Genomic DNA, 16,411 nt, shown 5'->3' on the forward strand with positions numbered 1-16,411 from the left:
CCGCTGGAAAACAGCAAACATAATCCTTATCCCAAAACCCAACAAAGATCACACCATCCCATCCAACTACCGGCCCATTAGCCTGCTCCCGGCTATGAGCAAAGTGGTAGAAAAAATTATCCTAACCCGTCTAAGAACCCACTCCCAAGAACTGCAAGTCATTCCAGACGAGCAGTTCGCCTTCCGACCCAATCACTCCACTGAACTCCAAATCCTTCGCCTTACCGAGCACATCACGGCGGCCTTCAACAGGGGACAGTACACTGGTGCTGTCTTCCTGGACGTCGCAAAGGCCTTCGATACGGTTTGGCATGAAGGCCTACTGATGAAAATGCTCACCAACCAATATCCCATATCCTTTACCAAACTCATAAAATCCTACCTACACCACCGAAAATTCCGCATCCAAATCCAAGATTCCCTTTCCACCACCCGTCCCATGGAGGCCGGTGTCCCCCAGGGCACCGTCCTGTCCCCACACCTATACACCATTTACAACTCCGACATCCCACATCCCCCCAACACCAACATATACTTATACGCCGACGACCTGACAATCACATCCCAATCCGTAGATCCTAGATATTCCGTCTCCCTCCTCCAAAACTCCATAAACCAACTTGAAACCTGGTGCAACAGGTGGAAAGTCAAAATTAATCCCAACAAAAGGTCGGCTATCCTTTTTACCATACGAAAAATTCCTCAAAATCTCGACAGACTGACACTATCCCAGGAACCCATCTCCTGGAATCGACAAACACGATACCTGTGTGTGACGATGGACCAGCGTCTCACGTGGAAACCGCACATCGTGGAGACGATGGCGCGAGCGAAGACCACCAGGGCTAGGCTCTATCCCTTACTCAAAGGTGGAAACACCCTCAGTTTAAGGAATAAGCGAACGCTTATCAAGGTGGTGCTTCAACCGCAGCTAACCTACGCCTCCACGGCGTGGGGTCACGCGGCAAAAAGCCACTTAAAGTCATTACAGGCTGTGGAAAACATAGCCCTCCGCACGGCCTCCGACGCGCCCTGGTACGTAAGAAACACTGACATATTACGAGACTTACAATACACAAACGCTACACAGACAATAAGACAAAACGCGGAGAAACGGTTTGACGTAGCCGCTAGACATGACAATCCCCTCCTCAGGCAAGCCGTTGACTACGTACCCGATGTGACCGACAAACACAAAAGACCTAGACACCAACTTTTTGACCCTGGGTGACCACCCCAACGACATCCCCTCCTGCCCGCTAACTTTTCTGTTTCAGAGACAGCCAGGATCAAGAAACGAAGACAACGACACACACACACACACATACACACCCCCCATACCCTCCTTACCCCTCCCCTCCCGCGCTAGCCTAAGGGCCACCTTAGCAAAGCGCATCCCAGGCTGCATAGCCGCACTACCCTACCCAACCATACCACACATAAACATGACACCACCCCCGGGGTTTACACAGACGAGCCGGCGAAGCAAGAAGAGCGCCAGAAGAAAGGGCCCTAGCCGGCGGGGCCCAGCCAGGACAAAAGGAGGTCCCACAAAGCGCCTACACCGGCCGCATTTGCGGTCGGGGTAGACGACGGATGGGGCCCACCTACGAAGGCTGTCCAGGCCTACACGAGATGAGGCAGGATAAAGAGGGATAATCCTCCTCGATCCTAAATCATTGAGGCCAATTTCTAGCCATGGAATAATGGCGCGTGTGGCGATCGAGATTGGCTTCGCAATTATCTCGAAATCGATAAAACGACATCAAGATTTCAGGAGTCCCGCTGCTATAGTATTTTAAAAATCAAATAAATCTTCTGTAAGCATCGAAGGAACCTAAGAAAAACAAATATCTAAATATATGGAATTGTTGGCGATATTGTGGAATTTTGACAGAATCAGTGTATACTTTATGTCGGCATCATTGGCAACACTGGTTGTGGTGTGGCGTCAACGTCGCGTCTGTTTAATTTTTAGCTTGTTGTTACCTCATTTGTCTATGGCTTGTTGCGTGCCTAGGTTGCGTGGTTTGTTTGTAGCTGTTGGACAGTATTCGGTATTCACTTTACGACATTAAATTTTGATTTAGGAGCCATCTTTGTAATTTGGTGAGTGTAAATTTCAAAAAATATACAGATAATCCTTTGAAGAAATATCATTTTTATATGAAAATGGTTGAAGCCGAATATATTGCGATAATGTTCTGCACATATTTTCTTTTTGTCTTAATTGTGAGTTGATATAATTTTATGTGTGCCGTAGTTTACATTATAAAAAAGCACAATGGCTGACGCTGATGATCTATTAGATTATGAAGATGAAGAAAATCCAGAGCAAACTGCAACAGAAAGCGTGGGAACGGAACCGCAAAAAAAGGGTGTAAAAGGTACTTATGTCTCGATTCACAGTTCCGGATTTAGAGATTTTCTGTTAAAACCCGAAATTTTAAGAGCAATTGTGGACTGCGGCTTTGAACATCCCTCTGAAGGTAAGAATTATAGTACATATTTTGGGGTTATAATCTTAATGAACTTTATTTAACAGTACAGCATGAGTGTATACCACAAGCTGTTATTGGAATGGATATTTTGTGCCAAGCAAAGTCTGGTATGGGTAAAACGGCAGTATTTGTATTAGCTACCCTGCAGCAATTGGAACCCACAGAAAATGTTGTTTATGTTCTCGTAATGTGCCATACACGTGAACTTGCTTTTCAAATTAGTAAGGAATATGAAAGATTCAGTAAATATATGCCTGCAATTAAAGTAGGTGTATTCTTTGGTGGCCTCCCTATTCAAAAGGATGAAGAAGTGTTAAAGAATAATTGCCCTCATATTGTAGTTGGGACCCCTGGTCGAATTTTAGCTCTTGTCAGATCTAAGAAACTGAATCTAAAACATCTAAAACATTTTATTCTTGACGAATGTGACAAAATGCTGGAATTATTAGGTAAGTTCATATTAATATGTTTTACAGTAGAACCTCGATTATCCGGGTCGGCTGGGACCAAACCGTTGCTGAATAATTGAAAACACGGTTAATTGAAATTATGCTCAAACTCGCCAAGTTTGCAATGGTAATTATTTACTTTGGTGGCACCACCTCCAATTTTCACAAAATTTTGTCTACCCCCCCCTATTTTCGATGGTGCTGAACACGAATCTGAAGTTTTTTTGTGCGGTCGAACCCAGTTTTTGAGAAAAAAATGTTTCAAAATTCTAACCTGAATATTTCAGATAACACTATGTAAAACTGTATATTTTATGTAGCTTTCAGAACATCTGTAATAAACAATGAACATTGTTTAAGAAACACATTTTCCCAAAGAACTAGTTATAATACACAAAAAATATTTTGAATATGTTGGAAATGTAATGTTCACACTATTAAAACCAGTGGATAAAACAACACTAAAATCATTTAAAATTTTGGAAAAAATTCTTATCAAAACATTTAAATTTTCTCTAACCTTAAACATTGAATGGCCATATGGTGGCAAGGAACAAAAAGGTTTGTTTCATCCCACTGTTTCATATACCCTGCGTGTTTTCCGTAATATTTTTCAACAAGTGCAGACAGCGGAAGCACACTGGAGGGACTGAATCAGAAAATATTAAGTCCCAGTGCACTAGCTTGTCAGCTTTATTGCCATTGCACCGCTCGTATCCCTTGACCCAGCATACAGATGCTATTGCAAACTGAGGCCAGGACCAGTGACTGGTGGCATTTCCATACTGACCTGGTCATTATCTTATGATTACATAAAATAAGTAATGCTTATCTATTGTCTAGATTCTAATGGTTTTACCCGCAGTGCACCTACGCGCAATTTCTTTGGCGGCTATGGTTATACCTGCTAATTCCGTTTGTAGCATGCACATCCATAAAATAATTTGTCCTATTACCTGATTCGCACAAACATCTCATTTTTTTGTTTTAAAATATGTAAGTCGATTACTAAAACAGGTCAACCGTAAAAACACAGCATAAGTAAGTTTTTTTTAGTTAATATTGCGACGATATTGCACAAGAAAGGCATTTAAGGGAAAATCTACTGGAAAGGACAATCTTTTTGTGTTAATTAAACACTTGAAGCATATTCCTACATACAGTTCTCATAATATTTCGTTTGTTCATAATTTTCGAGATCAGAAAAAGAAAAGAAAGGAAGCTAGATGCTTAAAAAATTTATGCTTCCCATTTTTTTATGATAGCTACCATTCTGGCTCGTGCCACACTGCGTAAAATGTCAAATACTAACATAAATATAAAATAAAAGAACATCCTACCAGACCTCGTTTGTTTTTTTTTAATGAAATCTTATTGTTAATTCATAATAAATATTGTTTATCAACCAATTGTGCATTTTAATGAAATATTTGAAGAATATTCCTACATATACATAAGTATTTATTATAATTTTCGAGTTGAAAAAAATATTAAAAAACCGTATGGTGCGTTTTGAAAAAAAAAAAAAAGTCACGCGACGGACTTGAATCAGCGATCTCGTGACTGTCAGTCCCGAAAGCTACCAATCAGTCCACGCTCCCAGTTGAAGAATGTGAATCTAGTGGATTTACCTGTCGGGTAAAACTTCAAAATTGATTATCTCGGTAATTTATGAACGTTGCGTTAAACTACTTCGAAAAATTCTTATTCAAGGTCCAAACTACACGTACCATAAATATCAAAAATTACAAAAATCCGACTACCTTACCTACTCCTTGTTAAAGCAGACAGAAATTCTAAAAAATAAGTAAACTTTTATTTTAAATTCAAATAAAAATAGCTTAAAACAATTTTCGGGTTGGTTGCTACGTCGTCAGTTTAGGTTTCTTAACATTTCGAGAGACGTGACATCGCTCTCTTTCTCAGAAGTAACTGAAAATTTTCGAGTTTTTTAAAAGAGCGATATGGCTCTCGAAACATCAAGAAACCTAAACCGACGACGTGACAACCGGTTCAGAAATTGTTGTACTATTAACAACTGCCTGGGTAGCCTGCAAACCAAATAAAAGTAGCTTTGACATGTCATATTCATTGAGTATACTTTTATCATAGGGGTAAAAATAAATAACTGACCGTATTTCACATAATAAAGACAAATTATACACAATGATTTATTTCAACTTAAGAAATCAGTTCATATGATAAAAAAGTATAAAATCAAGAGGACATAATTTGATTCTTCACTATATAGAATATTTTACATTGGATTGTAGTTTTTAAGGGTAGGGAACGCAACACTTCATATGAGTATATTCGTATTATCCATGAAAGGCTCCTATAAAAATTAGGCAGTGACTGTATGCATAACTATTTAAACGCTATTATAAAATTGTAGCTACATCCGTCACAACCGGTTAAGGGGTTAAAATAACGAAGTTGCTATATCAACTTCTAGTGTAACTGGAAAAAATGGGGAAAATATTTTAGTTAAATCTTAGGGTTAAAAATCTAGGCCTACAAATTTTGAAATTTTTAGATTTCTAGTACAATACATTTTTCATATGCTTTGGTATAAAGCACAATTTTCATGCTATAAACTATACAAGGTGTAACTTTGAGTGGGGTCATCAACAATTAATTTTTTTCAAATTCCGGCGTGAAGACTTATCCTTTTTTTTTTCACAATTTTCTTGCCCCACCCCTGGACAAGATAATGTAACTTACAAACTATGGTGCCCTTTAGTCATAGAGCATGCACAATTTTAGGAGGTGGTTACCAAAGTTATTTTTATGAAAAAAAGTTCATATAAACGTAGGTCGAAATATGCTTCGTTTCTGAGATACAGTATTTAAAATTTAATTTTTTATTTATTTTTATTAATTAAGTATTTCAAAGAGTTTTGAACATCCTGTATCTCAAAATCGAAAAACTTTTTGCCCACATTCAAATCAACTTTTTATTTTCAATATTGAATTTTTACTTTGACCACGCTTTATTAAAAGAGACCCTTAAGGAGGTTCTATACCGAAAAAAATTTGTAAGAAAGTTTTCAAAACATTGAAATCTGTTAATAAATATACAAACTGCCTCGTGTAAAAATATCAGATCAATTTTCATTGTAGTTTTTTTGAAAAATTAAAAATTATGCTCATACACAGATGGCTCTTATGGGAGTTGGGGAGAAAATTTTAATTTAAACGTTAATATTGCTTTTAAAAATGGTTAAGAACAGGAAAATAAAATTGTAATTAAAGAATTAAATATTACTAAACATTTTAAAACAATAAAAATATGCACTTACAATGTAATTATTAAGTTAATGGATGAATAGATAATAGACTAAGAGCCGGAAAGGAAAATTTCCCTAATCATTTTAGGCACTGTAAGAGTCTACAGGGTGTCTCACATTTAAATAGCAGGACTTCAGGAATCAGTAGAAGACCTCATTTTGAGTCTAAAAGTTCCTATATACAGGGTGTCTCACATTTAAATAGCAGGACTTCAGGAATCAGTAGAAGACCTCATTTTGAGTCTAAAAGTTCCTATATATATATATGGGTCCTAAAACGCTTCGTTTTTGAGATACAGAGCGTTCAATTTTATTTTTGTTTTATTTATTTATTTTTTAAGTAAATAACCGCTGACAAAAAAAATCATCATGTTGCGGCGAGAGGCTTAGTATTTGAGGGCAAATAATTTGACACAGAAAATCATCGCATATTAGTTACAGTGGTAGAGATAGAGGGGTCTATGCATATTTTTATAAAAAAAAAAGTATAGCCGATTTGATATTTTGCAAATGTTTTCGAAAAATATGAAGGAGCTTTCAATTTTACCCAGAAAAGGCCCTTTTGTCCAAAGTCGATAGGAGGCGTTTTCAAGAAAAACCGAAAATACTGTTTAGAAGTCAAATTAAGAAAAACCGAAAATACTGTTTAGAAATCAAATCAGACTTGAAATGTCATTCTAATATTGACATTTGCGCTTATTTTATTATAGTTTCTAATTGTGTGTAGAGTATTAAAAAAAATTGCAACAAATTCAAAATGCCGTTTAAGTTTACGAACCAAGAATACGCAGATATTCACTTCGTATACGGGTTTGCCAATGGGAACTCGGCAGAAGCTGCTAGGGAATATCGGAGACGATTTCCTAATAGAAGACAGCCGCATCCACACGTTTTTATTAATATTCATCAACGTTTCGCTAATGACGGATTGAATCTGGTCCATAGGGATCGCAACATAATTAACGTTAATATTGGCAGAAATAGGAGGAATCAGCGAATCTTGCACGAATTTGACAGAGATCCCACGACGAGTACCAGAAAAATTTCCAGGATTATTGGTGTTTCCAGGTGCACTATTTCTAGAACATTAAGACGAGATCATAGACATCCCTACCACTTACAACCTGTTCAGGGTTTACGTCCGGGTGACGAGGAACATAGAATAGCTTTTTCTCGGTGGATTCTTAACTCAATTGAAAACGACGGAAATTTTTTATCACACATATTATGGACCGACGAGTCATGTTTTACTCGTCGAGGTGTGACAAATTTACACAATCAGCATGAGTGGGCACATGAAAACCCGCATGCAATCAGACCACGAAATTTTCAGCACGAATTTAGTGTTAATATTTGGCTCGGCGTTTATAACAATTGTCTTTTCGGCCCTTACATCTTACCTCAACGACTGAATTCTGCGAATTTCTTAGAGTTCTTAGAAACCGAGAGTGCCAACATGTGTGAGGAAATTCCTCTGAATTTAAGAATGCGAGCATGGTTTCAACTTGATGGCTGTCCAGCTCATTTTGGCCGAAATGTCAGGAACTGGTTGAACACCCACTTTCCCAAAAAGATCAGATCCTCTGATCTGACGCCCCTAGATTTTTTCCTCTGGGGTTTTACTAAAGAGAGAGTTTATACCACTACTGTGGACACAAGGGATGAACTTATTCGTCGGATTCGGAACGCATGCAGTGAAATCAGAGACAATAACTTCATTCAAATGAGACGTTCTATTCAGCGTCGGTGTCAGTTATGTATCGAAGAAAATGGTTTACATTTCGAACATTTACTTTGATGTAATATGGTTTTCGTTATTTATTTTTGTATTTCTTTTCATTTAACTAGTTAAAGACAATTTTAACCGAATTTTTGAACTACATATTTAATTTAGTTGTAACACAATGTTTAATAGTATATTACGTAATAAGTGTTGTAAAAAGCATTTTACGCACGAATGGGAAAGTTACGCAAGACGCCGCGTAGCGGCGAGTGCGTAATTCTATGAGTGCGTAATTGCATTACATCACGTATTACGTACTATACTTTACCTACGACCACTACTTTAAATACTTAACACCGTCTGCGATCAATGCAAGATTCCTATTACGTCGTATTCACGGCCAATTGTTTTTTTCTGGTGCCAAAAATTTTGTATGGCACTTTTGTATAAAGACTATAAAGTGGAATAACTTGCTTCCGAAATTTATGCCATTCAGGAAATAATTATTTTTACCTCGAGAAAAATGGCGTTAACTTCAGAGCACTCACAATTATGTAATAAATTTTTTTTAGCCAAATATTTTGTACGACACATATTTTTCGTTATTTTAGAGCATAAGTAAAACTCTGAAATTGGTGCAGTACATTTCTCAATAATTTTTTGGAATAGGGGTTGAAATGAGAAAATTTGTGTTAGGGTAAAAGCTCTTAGAGCCAGTGCATTCGTACGGCATAGTAAAATACAACTTTCCAATAAATATCTTTATTTAAAATCAGGCACGCTGTACAGTTTTCTATTTTACATTAGTAAAAATATTTGGAAAATGAAAATTATTTATTCTTTCCAGAACCGTTATTTTTGTACAGCATAAGGATTTTATGTCTTATTTTTTTAATGTCTTGGGTTGAAATGCCGTCAATTTCTATTTAATTAATTTACCCGGCCCAAAATTGGAAAGTTTGATTTTCCGCTGACCACCCATGTGCCACGGAGAATTGATGGCACAGTGCTCAAATATTTTCATTTAGGTTGTAGTATTTAAGTCATAGACTCTTATGGTGCCTAAAATGATAAGAAAAATTTTCCTGCTCATAGTCTGTAACGTTTTGATAAATTTGAACAAACATCTGATCCAATGAAAGGAAATATGGCAACACTGTACGCTATATTTAACGCTTCGACTGACGCGCTATATTTGAATAGCTCGATTATAGACTACAAAATTATTTTAGTCGAAAACATAATATAGTAATAATTAATATTAAATAAATTTTTCGTGATCCAATGCAATATAATAGCAATTTGAAACAAAAATTGAAAGGATTTCTTCGTAAAATGAATAGTATAGATGTTGTGTCATAATCTTCAATTTGACAACGTGGCGTGTCACTACCATACACTGAGCTTCTTGATAGTTATCATATGGATTATCGGTATGCACATTTTACTTGTATCTCATCAATCCACATTCTGTTTCATACGCATTTTATATTGCTTTTCAGTCATTACTTTTCCTTTGTACCTTGGATGTTCATTCATGTTTACAGTATACGCACTAACCACAGTTGACAGTTGGTCTAACTTTTACCACCACACCAAACTGATGTGAAATATTGCCAGATTTCACCCATAGTTTTACAAGCTCTTAATGAAAAAATATATGCGAGCTAATATGTGTTGTATAATAAATTATATTTAACTTGCTCAAATTAGTTTACGTAAGGGTGGTACTACAATGAAACTCCCATGTATAAGCATAGATTTCTCTCATGCACCGCCTGCCCCGCAAGAGATCTATCGAACCTCCTTAAGAACTGGGCTGTGTATTGTCAAATTTAATTTTTGCCAAGAGGTTTGGCACGTTAATTTTGTTGAGTGGGTGTTTGCCACGAGGTCTACCGTCCCACAAAAACTAAAGTTTTATTATTTTAAATAAGATGATAAACTATGAAACAGTAGTTAACAAGTAATCTAACAGAAAACTCAAGTAATAATAAATAATGATAAATGAAATACACAAAAATATATAACTAGTAATACCTGATTTTTATAACAACATTTAAGATTTTGTGGCAAATCTTCGAGTACTGGTACCAGGATCCTCTTCCACAGCGTTTAAAATTCCTGTTTCAAAGATTCCATAGTCTTAAATGCTGAATTAATCCGACAAACATTTTCTTATTCGGTACTTATATATCGCCGTAATCTATCTGATATGGTTTTCTTTTCTCCTGACAAAAAGTAGGCTCTAACCATATGAACTTTTTCTTTATTTGTATACATGCTTATAATGTACAGAAACTTGAAATTAAAATACAAAATTTTACTGTATTGTCACTGAATACTGAAATAAATAACTTTATAAGATTATAACACTTACACCACATTTTATGTACAATGTTCCCCAAACCAATAATGTCGAAGACTAAACAGTTAACAAATATGCTCGCAAATATGCAACCAAATGAAACAGTGCAGTTTTCAGCCATTATTGTTTTAAACAGGTGTCGGCTCTTCCCCGCCTTCAAAGGCAAAGTATACCGCAACAGAGCAGCTGTTTTTTTGTGTCTGATGCCTTGTCCACATTAACATTGAAAAAAATATTGTAATTTTCAAATAAGTCGTAATATTAAATTAATCTTCACAAAATTATTTATTTAATAGTTGATTAACAAAAATATTTACAATTAGTAACGTAGCCCTGTTCCAATATTAGTTAATATTTAATAAGTCACGTAAAAATTGTATGTATTGATTTAACAACTGGCAACGTTCATACTGCACTAACACAACTTCACATACAAATTCCGGGTGTCCCAGTTTACGTCACTCAGTGGCAGCGTACTCAAAAAACTGCATTTTAAAAAACTAATTATAACTCGACTATTCATTTGTTTTAAAAAAAATAATTTCAGATTGACTGACCCTCACTTAAAGTTACACTCTGTATATAGTTTGATCAAGAAATAAGTTATAGTATCAACTGAAGATATCTTGTTCTTATTTTTTTTTTAATGTAAACTTGTTTTCTTGCCCTAATAATATATTATTAAAAATATAGAAAGCCTGGTTTTTTGTGATTTTTTTATATGTAAAATTTTCAGTAATAAACAATTATTTTTTTTATTGAAAATATAATGCCTTAGGATTGTTCTATGCCTATTAAGATAGTTTTATAACAAATTTAAAGAAAACATCTTAATTATTTTTCTACACACCAATAAATTAACAAAATGCAAAAGAAAATTTTGTGACGTGCAACTTAAATGTCATAAAATCAAAAACTAAACACCTTAGGATTATTCTACATCTTCCAAAACAGTGTGCCAAATTACAGGAAAAAATATGTTAGTTATTACATGAGAATTGGATATGTGATTAATAGAAAATTTATATTGTTACTGTTTTTAGTTTTTATATATAGTTCTTACATTTAATGTTTTTTTGTACATAACCATTTAACCATACTTGTATTTAAGGACGTAACACAGAAAACCAGACACACTGTATATATGAAATTCCTAAGTTTGATAAAGCATAATCAACAATGCATCAAGACATACAGGAGTACATTCACATAAAACTTCTGACATTGTTAGCCTCTTTCGAATGTATACATTGGAAGAAGCCTAGATATTGTTTGACAACTCATCTGAAAGCACATGTCAGGTTCAGTCCATCACATCACTTCTACGATTACTTAGTTTTTAGACTTTTTAAAAAAAGTTTCAGCCTAGTTAGAGAATATGAATTTAAATAAAAATTATCTTAAGAAAAGCGTTTTTATGCATAATTTTTAGAAAATCTAAGCATGTTAGAAACAATATCTCTTCACTTTACCAGTCAGACAAGTTTCCTCCAGGGTTTACAATCTGACAATACATTCAGATTAAGGAAAAAAGGCATATTTTTACTTCTTATGTTTTTCATTACATTTCGTGAACTTTACATGCCTGTTGAATATACAGAAAAGCGCGCACAGTACTATAAACATAATTACAACCCACAAAATGCTTTAATGAAATGAATGAAATTAATCTTATTGAGTATTTATACAAAATTCTCAACGAAACAGGAGAAATACATTCCGGTATTTATATGGGTGCCCATATTTTCTGTGATCTTTCACTTCGTAAAATTAAAGGAATCCTTGTATTTCAATATTTTTATAGTTCATATGGATTTTCTTGTTCTATCATTGTCTTAGAAAAAGTGTGATTTCTTTCTATATAAAACGCCAGCCTTAAACAATTTCTGCATACTATCTTCGAAATTAATTAATTGAAATTCTCTAGAAAAGTTCATTGCTACATCATATACAGGGTGTCTCATAATTAGCTGCCAACCCTGAACAGGCCGATTCTATGATCAAAACTAAGTAAAAAAGTTCATATGGATATGGGTCCGGAAATGCTTTCTAAGGGCACGGACCCATTGAAGAGGGAGGAATGGAAAACATTTTTTTGCAATATCTCTCAATCGCGTTGTGATAAATGAATGAAATTTGCTATATACACAGCTAAATTTTGATGAGCAATTTGATGGACTAATCCATTTATTTCCACAAGGTCCATTGGGATGGGTACGGGGGGGCCCTTGGTACTTTGCGTGTGTAACTTCTTCATCTTTGACTTTTTAACAAATTGGACAGCAAATTCCGTTTTCCCGAACTGTTTTACGTTAAAAAGGTACTCTTGTTTCAAATCGTTATCTTTAACGGTTTCTGAGAAAATCGCTCTTGAATTAATCCCACTTTGGTCAATTTCATAGTAATTTAAACAAAAAATAATAATAATAATTTAATACGTAATCAGTAATACACATTATTGATGTAGAACAATTATGATATGATGATTTGTTTATGGCTTTTGCGATGGTAATGCTGCGCGGCAGAACGCGAGTACGGCAGAAGGTTTCCAAACAGAAGGCTGACATCAAGGAGGACATTCCTCACTGTATTCCGCAATTTAGCTGCAACCGTCACTTTTCGAAGGGATCATAAGATGGAAACTTAATTTTGATAACAGACAACAAGCTATTTTAAAAACTGTTCAAAAAACCCTCCACCTTCTCTGATACAAAGTCTTGCCCTACGTGTAACACTTCTCGAAGCTATTAAGATGCTAAAACGGTTTTGACGAATTTCATTGGCTGCATCATTGATACGCTGCAGCAATTCCTCACGGGTATCGACTTCGGTGGCGTAAACTTTTTGATTTAGATATCCCCAGAAAAAGAAGTCCAGCGGGGTTAGGTCGGGAGAACGCGGCGGCCAAGCTACCGGTCCGTGCCTCCCTATCCACCGTCCAGCGAAATTTTCGTTTAGGAAATTTAGAACATTGCGACCACTATGTGCCGGGGCTCCATCGTGTTGAAAAAACATGTTACGTCGTAAATTTAGAGGCAGATCATCGAGAATTTGGGGAAGATTTTCTTGAAGTAAGTTTAAATAAAGATTTGAATTGAGACGTTGTGGAATTTCAATAGGTCCAATCAGAGTGTCGTGAATTATTCCCGCCCATAAATTTATGGAAAACCGTTGCTGGAAGTTTGTTCTCCGAACAACATGTGGGTTCTCTTCTTCCCAATAATGAGAATTATGAAAATTTAATTTTCCATTTCGGGTAAAAGTAGCTTCGTCACACCACAAAATTTTGGAAGCTTGCTCGTTGTCCAGCGACAAAATCCAGCGACAAAATTGCATACGTGGCGCAAAATCTTCTGGTATCAAGCCATGTACACGTCGATAGTGATAGGCATGTAGACCTTGTCGCTTTAATATTCTTCCAACCTGAAATGTTAGTAGCACATCTAATCAATTCTGTTAAGGAAATCTTTAAGATATGTAGTACCGTTGGCCGAGGAACATTTATTTGCCTTGAAATGTTCCGTATGCTAGTCGTAGGATCTTGTTCAATAGCGTCAAGGACCTCCGCTTCCCTATTAATCCTGGGACGTCCTTGACCCGGTGCCTTTCGAAAAGTGGCGGTTGCAGCTAAGTTGCGGAATACCGTAGGGAATGTCCTCCTTGATGGCAGCCTTCGGTTTGGAAACCTTCTCCCGTACTCGCGTTCTGCCGCTGCAGCATTACCATCGCAAAAGCCATAAATAAATATCATATCAACTAACTCTTGTCCCGTAAACTCTTCCATTTTTTTCGCTTAGAACTATTAAATTGGCAATCGGGTTGACAATACTTTGACATAAGAATACCTTGATAATTTTGTTTAAATTACTATGAAATTGACCAAAGTGGGATTAATTCAAGAGCGATTTTCTCAGAAACCGTTAAAGATAACGATTTGAAACAAGAGTACCTTTTTAACGTAAAACAGTTCGGGAAAACGGAATTTGCTGTCCAATTTGTTAAAAAGTCAAAGATGAAAAAGTTACACACGCAAAGTACCAAGGGCCCCCCCGTACCCACCCCAATGGACCTTGTGGAAATAAATGGATTAGTCCATCAAATTGCTCATCAAAATTTAGCTGTGTATACCAAATTTCATTCATTTATCACAACGCGATTGAGAGATATTGCAAAAAAATGATTTCCATTCCTCCCTCTTCAATGGGTCCCTGTGCCCTTAGGAAGCATTTCCGGACCCATGTTCATATGAACTTTTTTACTTAGTTTTGATCATAGAATCGGCCTGTTCAGGGTTGGCAGCTAATTATGAGACAACCTGTATAATTATAACAGGACTGTTATTAAACAGTTTGTAATTATTGTTTCAGATATGAGAAGAGATGTACAAGAAATCTATCGTAATACACCGCATGGCAAACAAGTTATGATGTTTAGTGCTACACTCAGTAAAGAAATTCGACCTGTCTGCAAGAAATTTATGCAAGATGTAATTGAAACTTCTTATTCTACACCATACTTGACCTACGCACCCGCTCGCACTGCTGTAATTTGAAAAAAGGAGGGTTTATGAATTCAGAATGTATAGTAAAATTTAAAATTGGGTTTAAAATGATGTCTTGTTAAGCTTGGTTCCTATTATACTGATAACTTTGTAAAATTTTATCAAAGGGAGTACCGTTCGCGTTTAGCGCATTGTAGCCCAACGAGTAGGTAATGGGTGGGCTGGGCTAAGAAGAAGGATGCAGAAGAGGAACAGAAGATGAAGATTAATTTTTATTGGGAATCGCGTTGTCTTGGCCGAGCTACAATGTAAAAAATTACATATGCTCCCATTAAATGGTGTCATCGTTTTACGTTCAATGTGTGGAGTTATTTTTTTTATTATTGTCATGATTTATGTTGGATGGAAAGCAGCGATGCAGGGATGCGATTGTCCTAACTGTATGTACGATGGATCACCCCATACCTTCGTAACTGCAGTAAAACATTAATTTCCCATTTTTTTTATATACTTGTTTTTTGATATTCCTAATATGCAGCAGGCCTCTTGTATCCGTGGCAGTTTGGTTGCACTGTCTTCCGAGGGTAGTAACAAGAATGCCATATTGCAAGGGTGGCTTTCTTGAGTTAAAATAAATCAATTTGGATTAAGTTACTTTAGTACATTTTCCTTAAAAAGCTCGGCGGTTGCAGTGGGCTTACAGAGTTTTGAATAGAAAATAATGTAGATACAAATTTAACAAAAAAAAAAAGGTTTGATCTCACTAGAAAATACGTGGTTGTCTGTAACAAATAAGTGCAATAGAAAATTGAGATCAATTTTTCACTATTTTATCAATCTGCAACATGTACATCTTTTTTACACTAAATGAAGCGGTGTTTCAAATAAACATATTTTTTCAAAATTATTTAAAAAAAGATAACCTGTATGTTTTAGATAAAAAATAAATTTATATTCATATTCAACTATTTCGAAAATGCCTTCAACCAAGTTTTATTGACATATTAAATAAAAAAAAAAAAATTGTGGAATGTGTCAAAAATTTAGTTGAATACCCGAAACTTTTGAAGGAAACAAAAAAGTTAACTTGGTCTTAATCAGTTTGTTTTTATTCAAGGGAGCTACCGTTGAACTATAGCAGTTTCATAACTGGTTACCCTACATTTAAAAAAATCTATTTTTTTTATTTAAGTTACCGATAAATAGCTTTTATATCATTAGACAAACAAAATTTTATCTACAATATAATAATTATATATGTACAGGACATTTCAAACATGTTGCCTCAGTCTTGTACACGGAAACAAAAAAAAAACAAAAACAGAATTCAACTTATGGCTTCAAATGGGATTTAATGGATCCATCTTATGCCAAAAATACAGGGTGGCTGCCAAAGTATTCGAGATACTTCATATAGGAATTATTAATTTTATGCAAAAATGATTCTTTTCACCTTTCTCGAATTCCCAATGGTTCTTGAAATGTTGGGTTCTCAGTTCGCGTGGGTAGTTGCTAAAGAGTAAATTACATTGTTGTGACTAGAGGGCTAGGTAATTTTAATAATTAGCAACTTGGCTGG

The 16,411-nt window shown here is 35.6% G+C and overlaps 1 protein-coding gene and 1 long non-coding RNA gene across 2 annotated transcripts in view; both read left to right on the plus strand.

The window, feature by feature from the left end:
- Positions 1–1,975: 1,975 nt before the first annotated feature.
- LOC108914772 (ATP-dependent RNA helicase WM6) overlaps positions 1,976–16,411 on the plus strand; it is a 31,014-nt gene continuing 16,578 nt past the window's right edge. Inside the window, exons 1-4 of the mRNA XM_018720653.1 lie at positions 1,976–2,109; positions 2,264–2,489; positions 2,546–2,950; positions 14,699–14,817. Of these exons, the coding sequence (XP_018576169.1) occupies positions 2,285–2,489; positions 2,546–2,950; positions 14,699–14,817 (729 nt within the window). The 5' untranslated portion in view covers positions 1,976–2,109; positions 2,264–2,284. The remainder of the gene's footprint in view (positions 2,110–2,263; positions 2,490–2,545; positions 2,951–14,698; positions 14,818–16,411) is intronic.
- Positions 3,823–4,150, plus strand: LOC108914774. The gene is made up of 2 exons (XR_001964685.2): positions 3,823–3,946; positions 4,007–4,150. It is a non-coding gene; the product is annotated as an uncharacterized LOC108914774 (long non-coding RNA).

Source organism: Anoplophora glabripennis, unplaced genomic scaffold (assembly GCF_000390285.2).
Source record: "Anoplophora glabripennis isolate ALB-LARVAE unplaced genomic scaffold, Agla_2.0 scaffold1478, whole genome shotgun sequence".
Classification (NCBI taxonomy): domain Eukaryota; kingdom Metazoa; phylum Arthropoda; class Insecta; order Coleoptera; family Cerambycidae; genus Anoplophora; species Anoplophora glabripennis.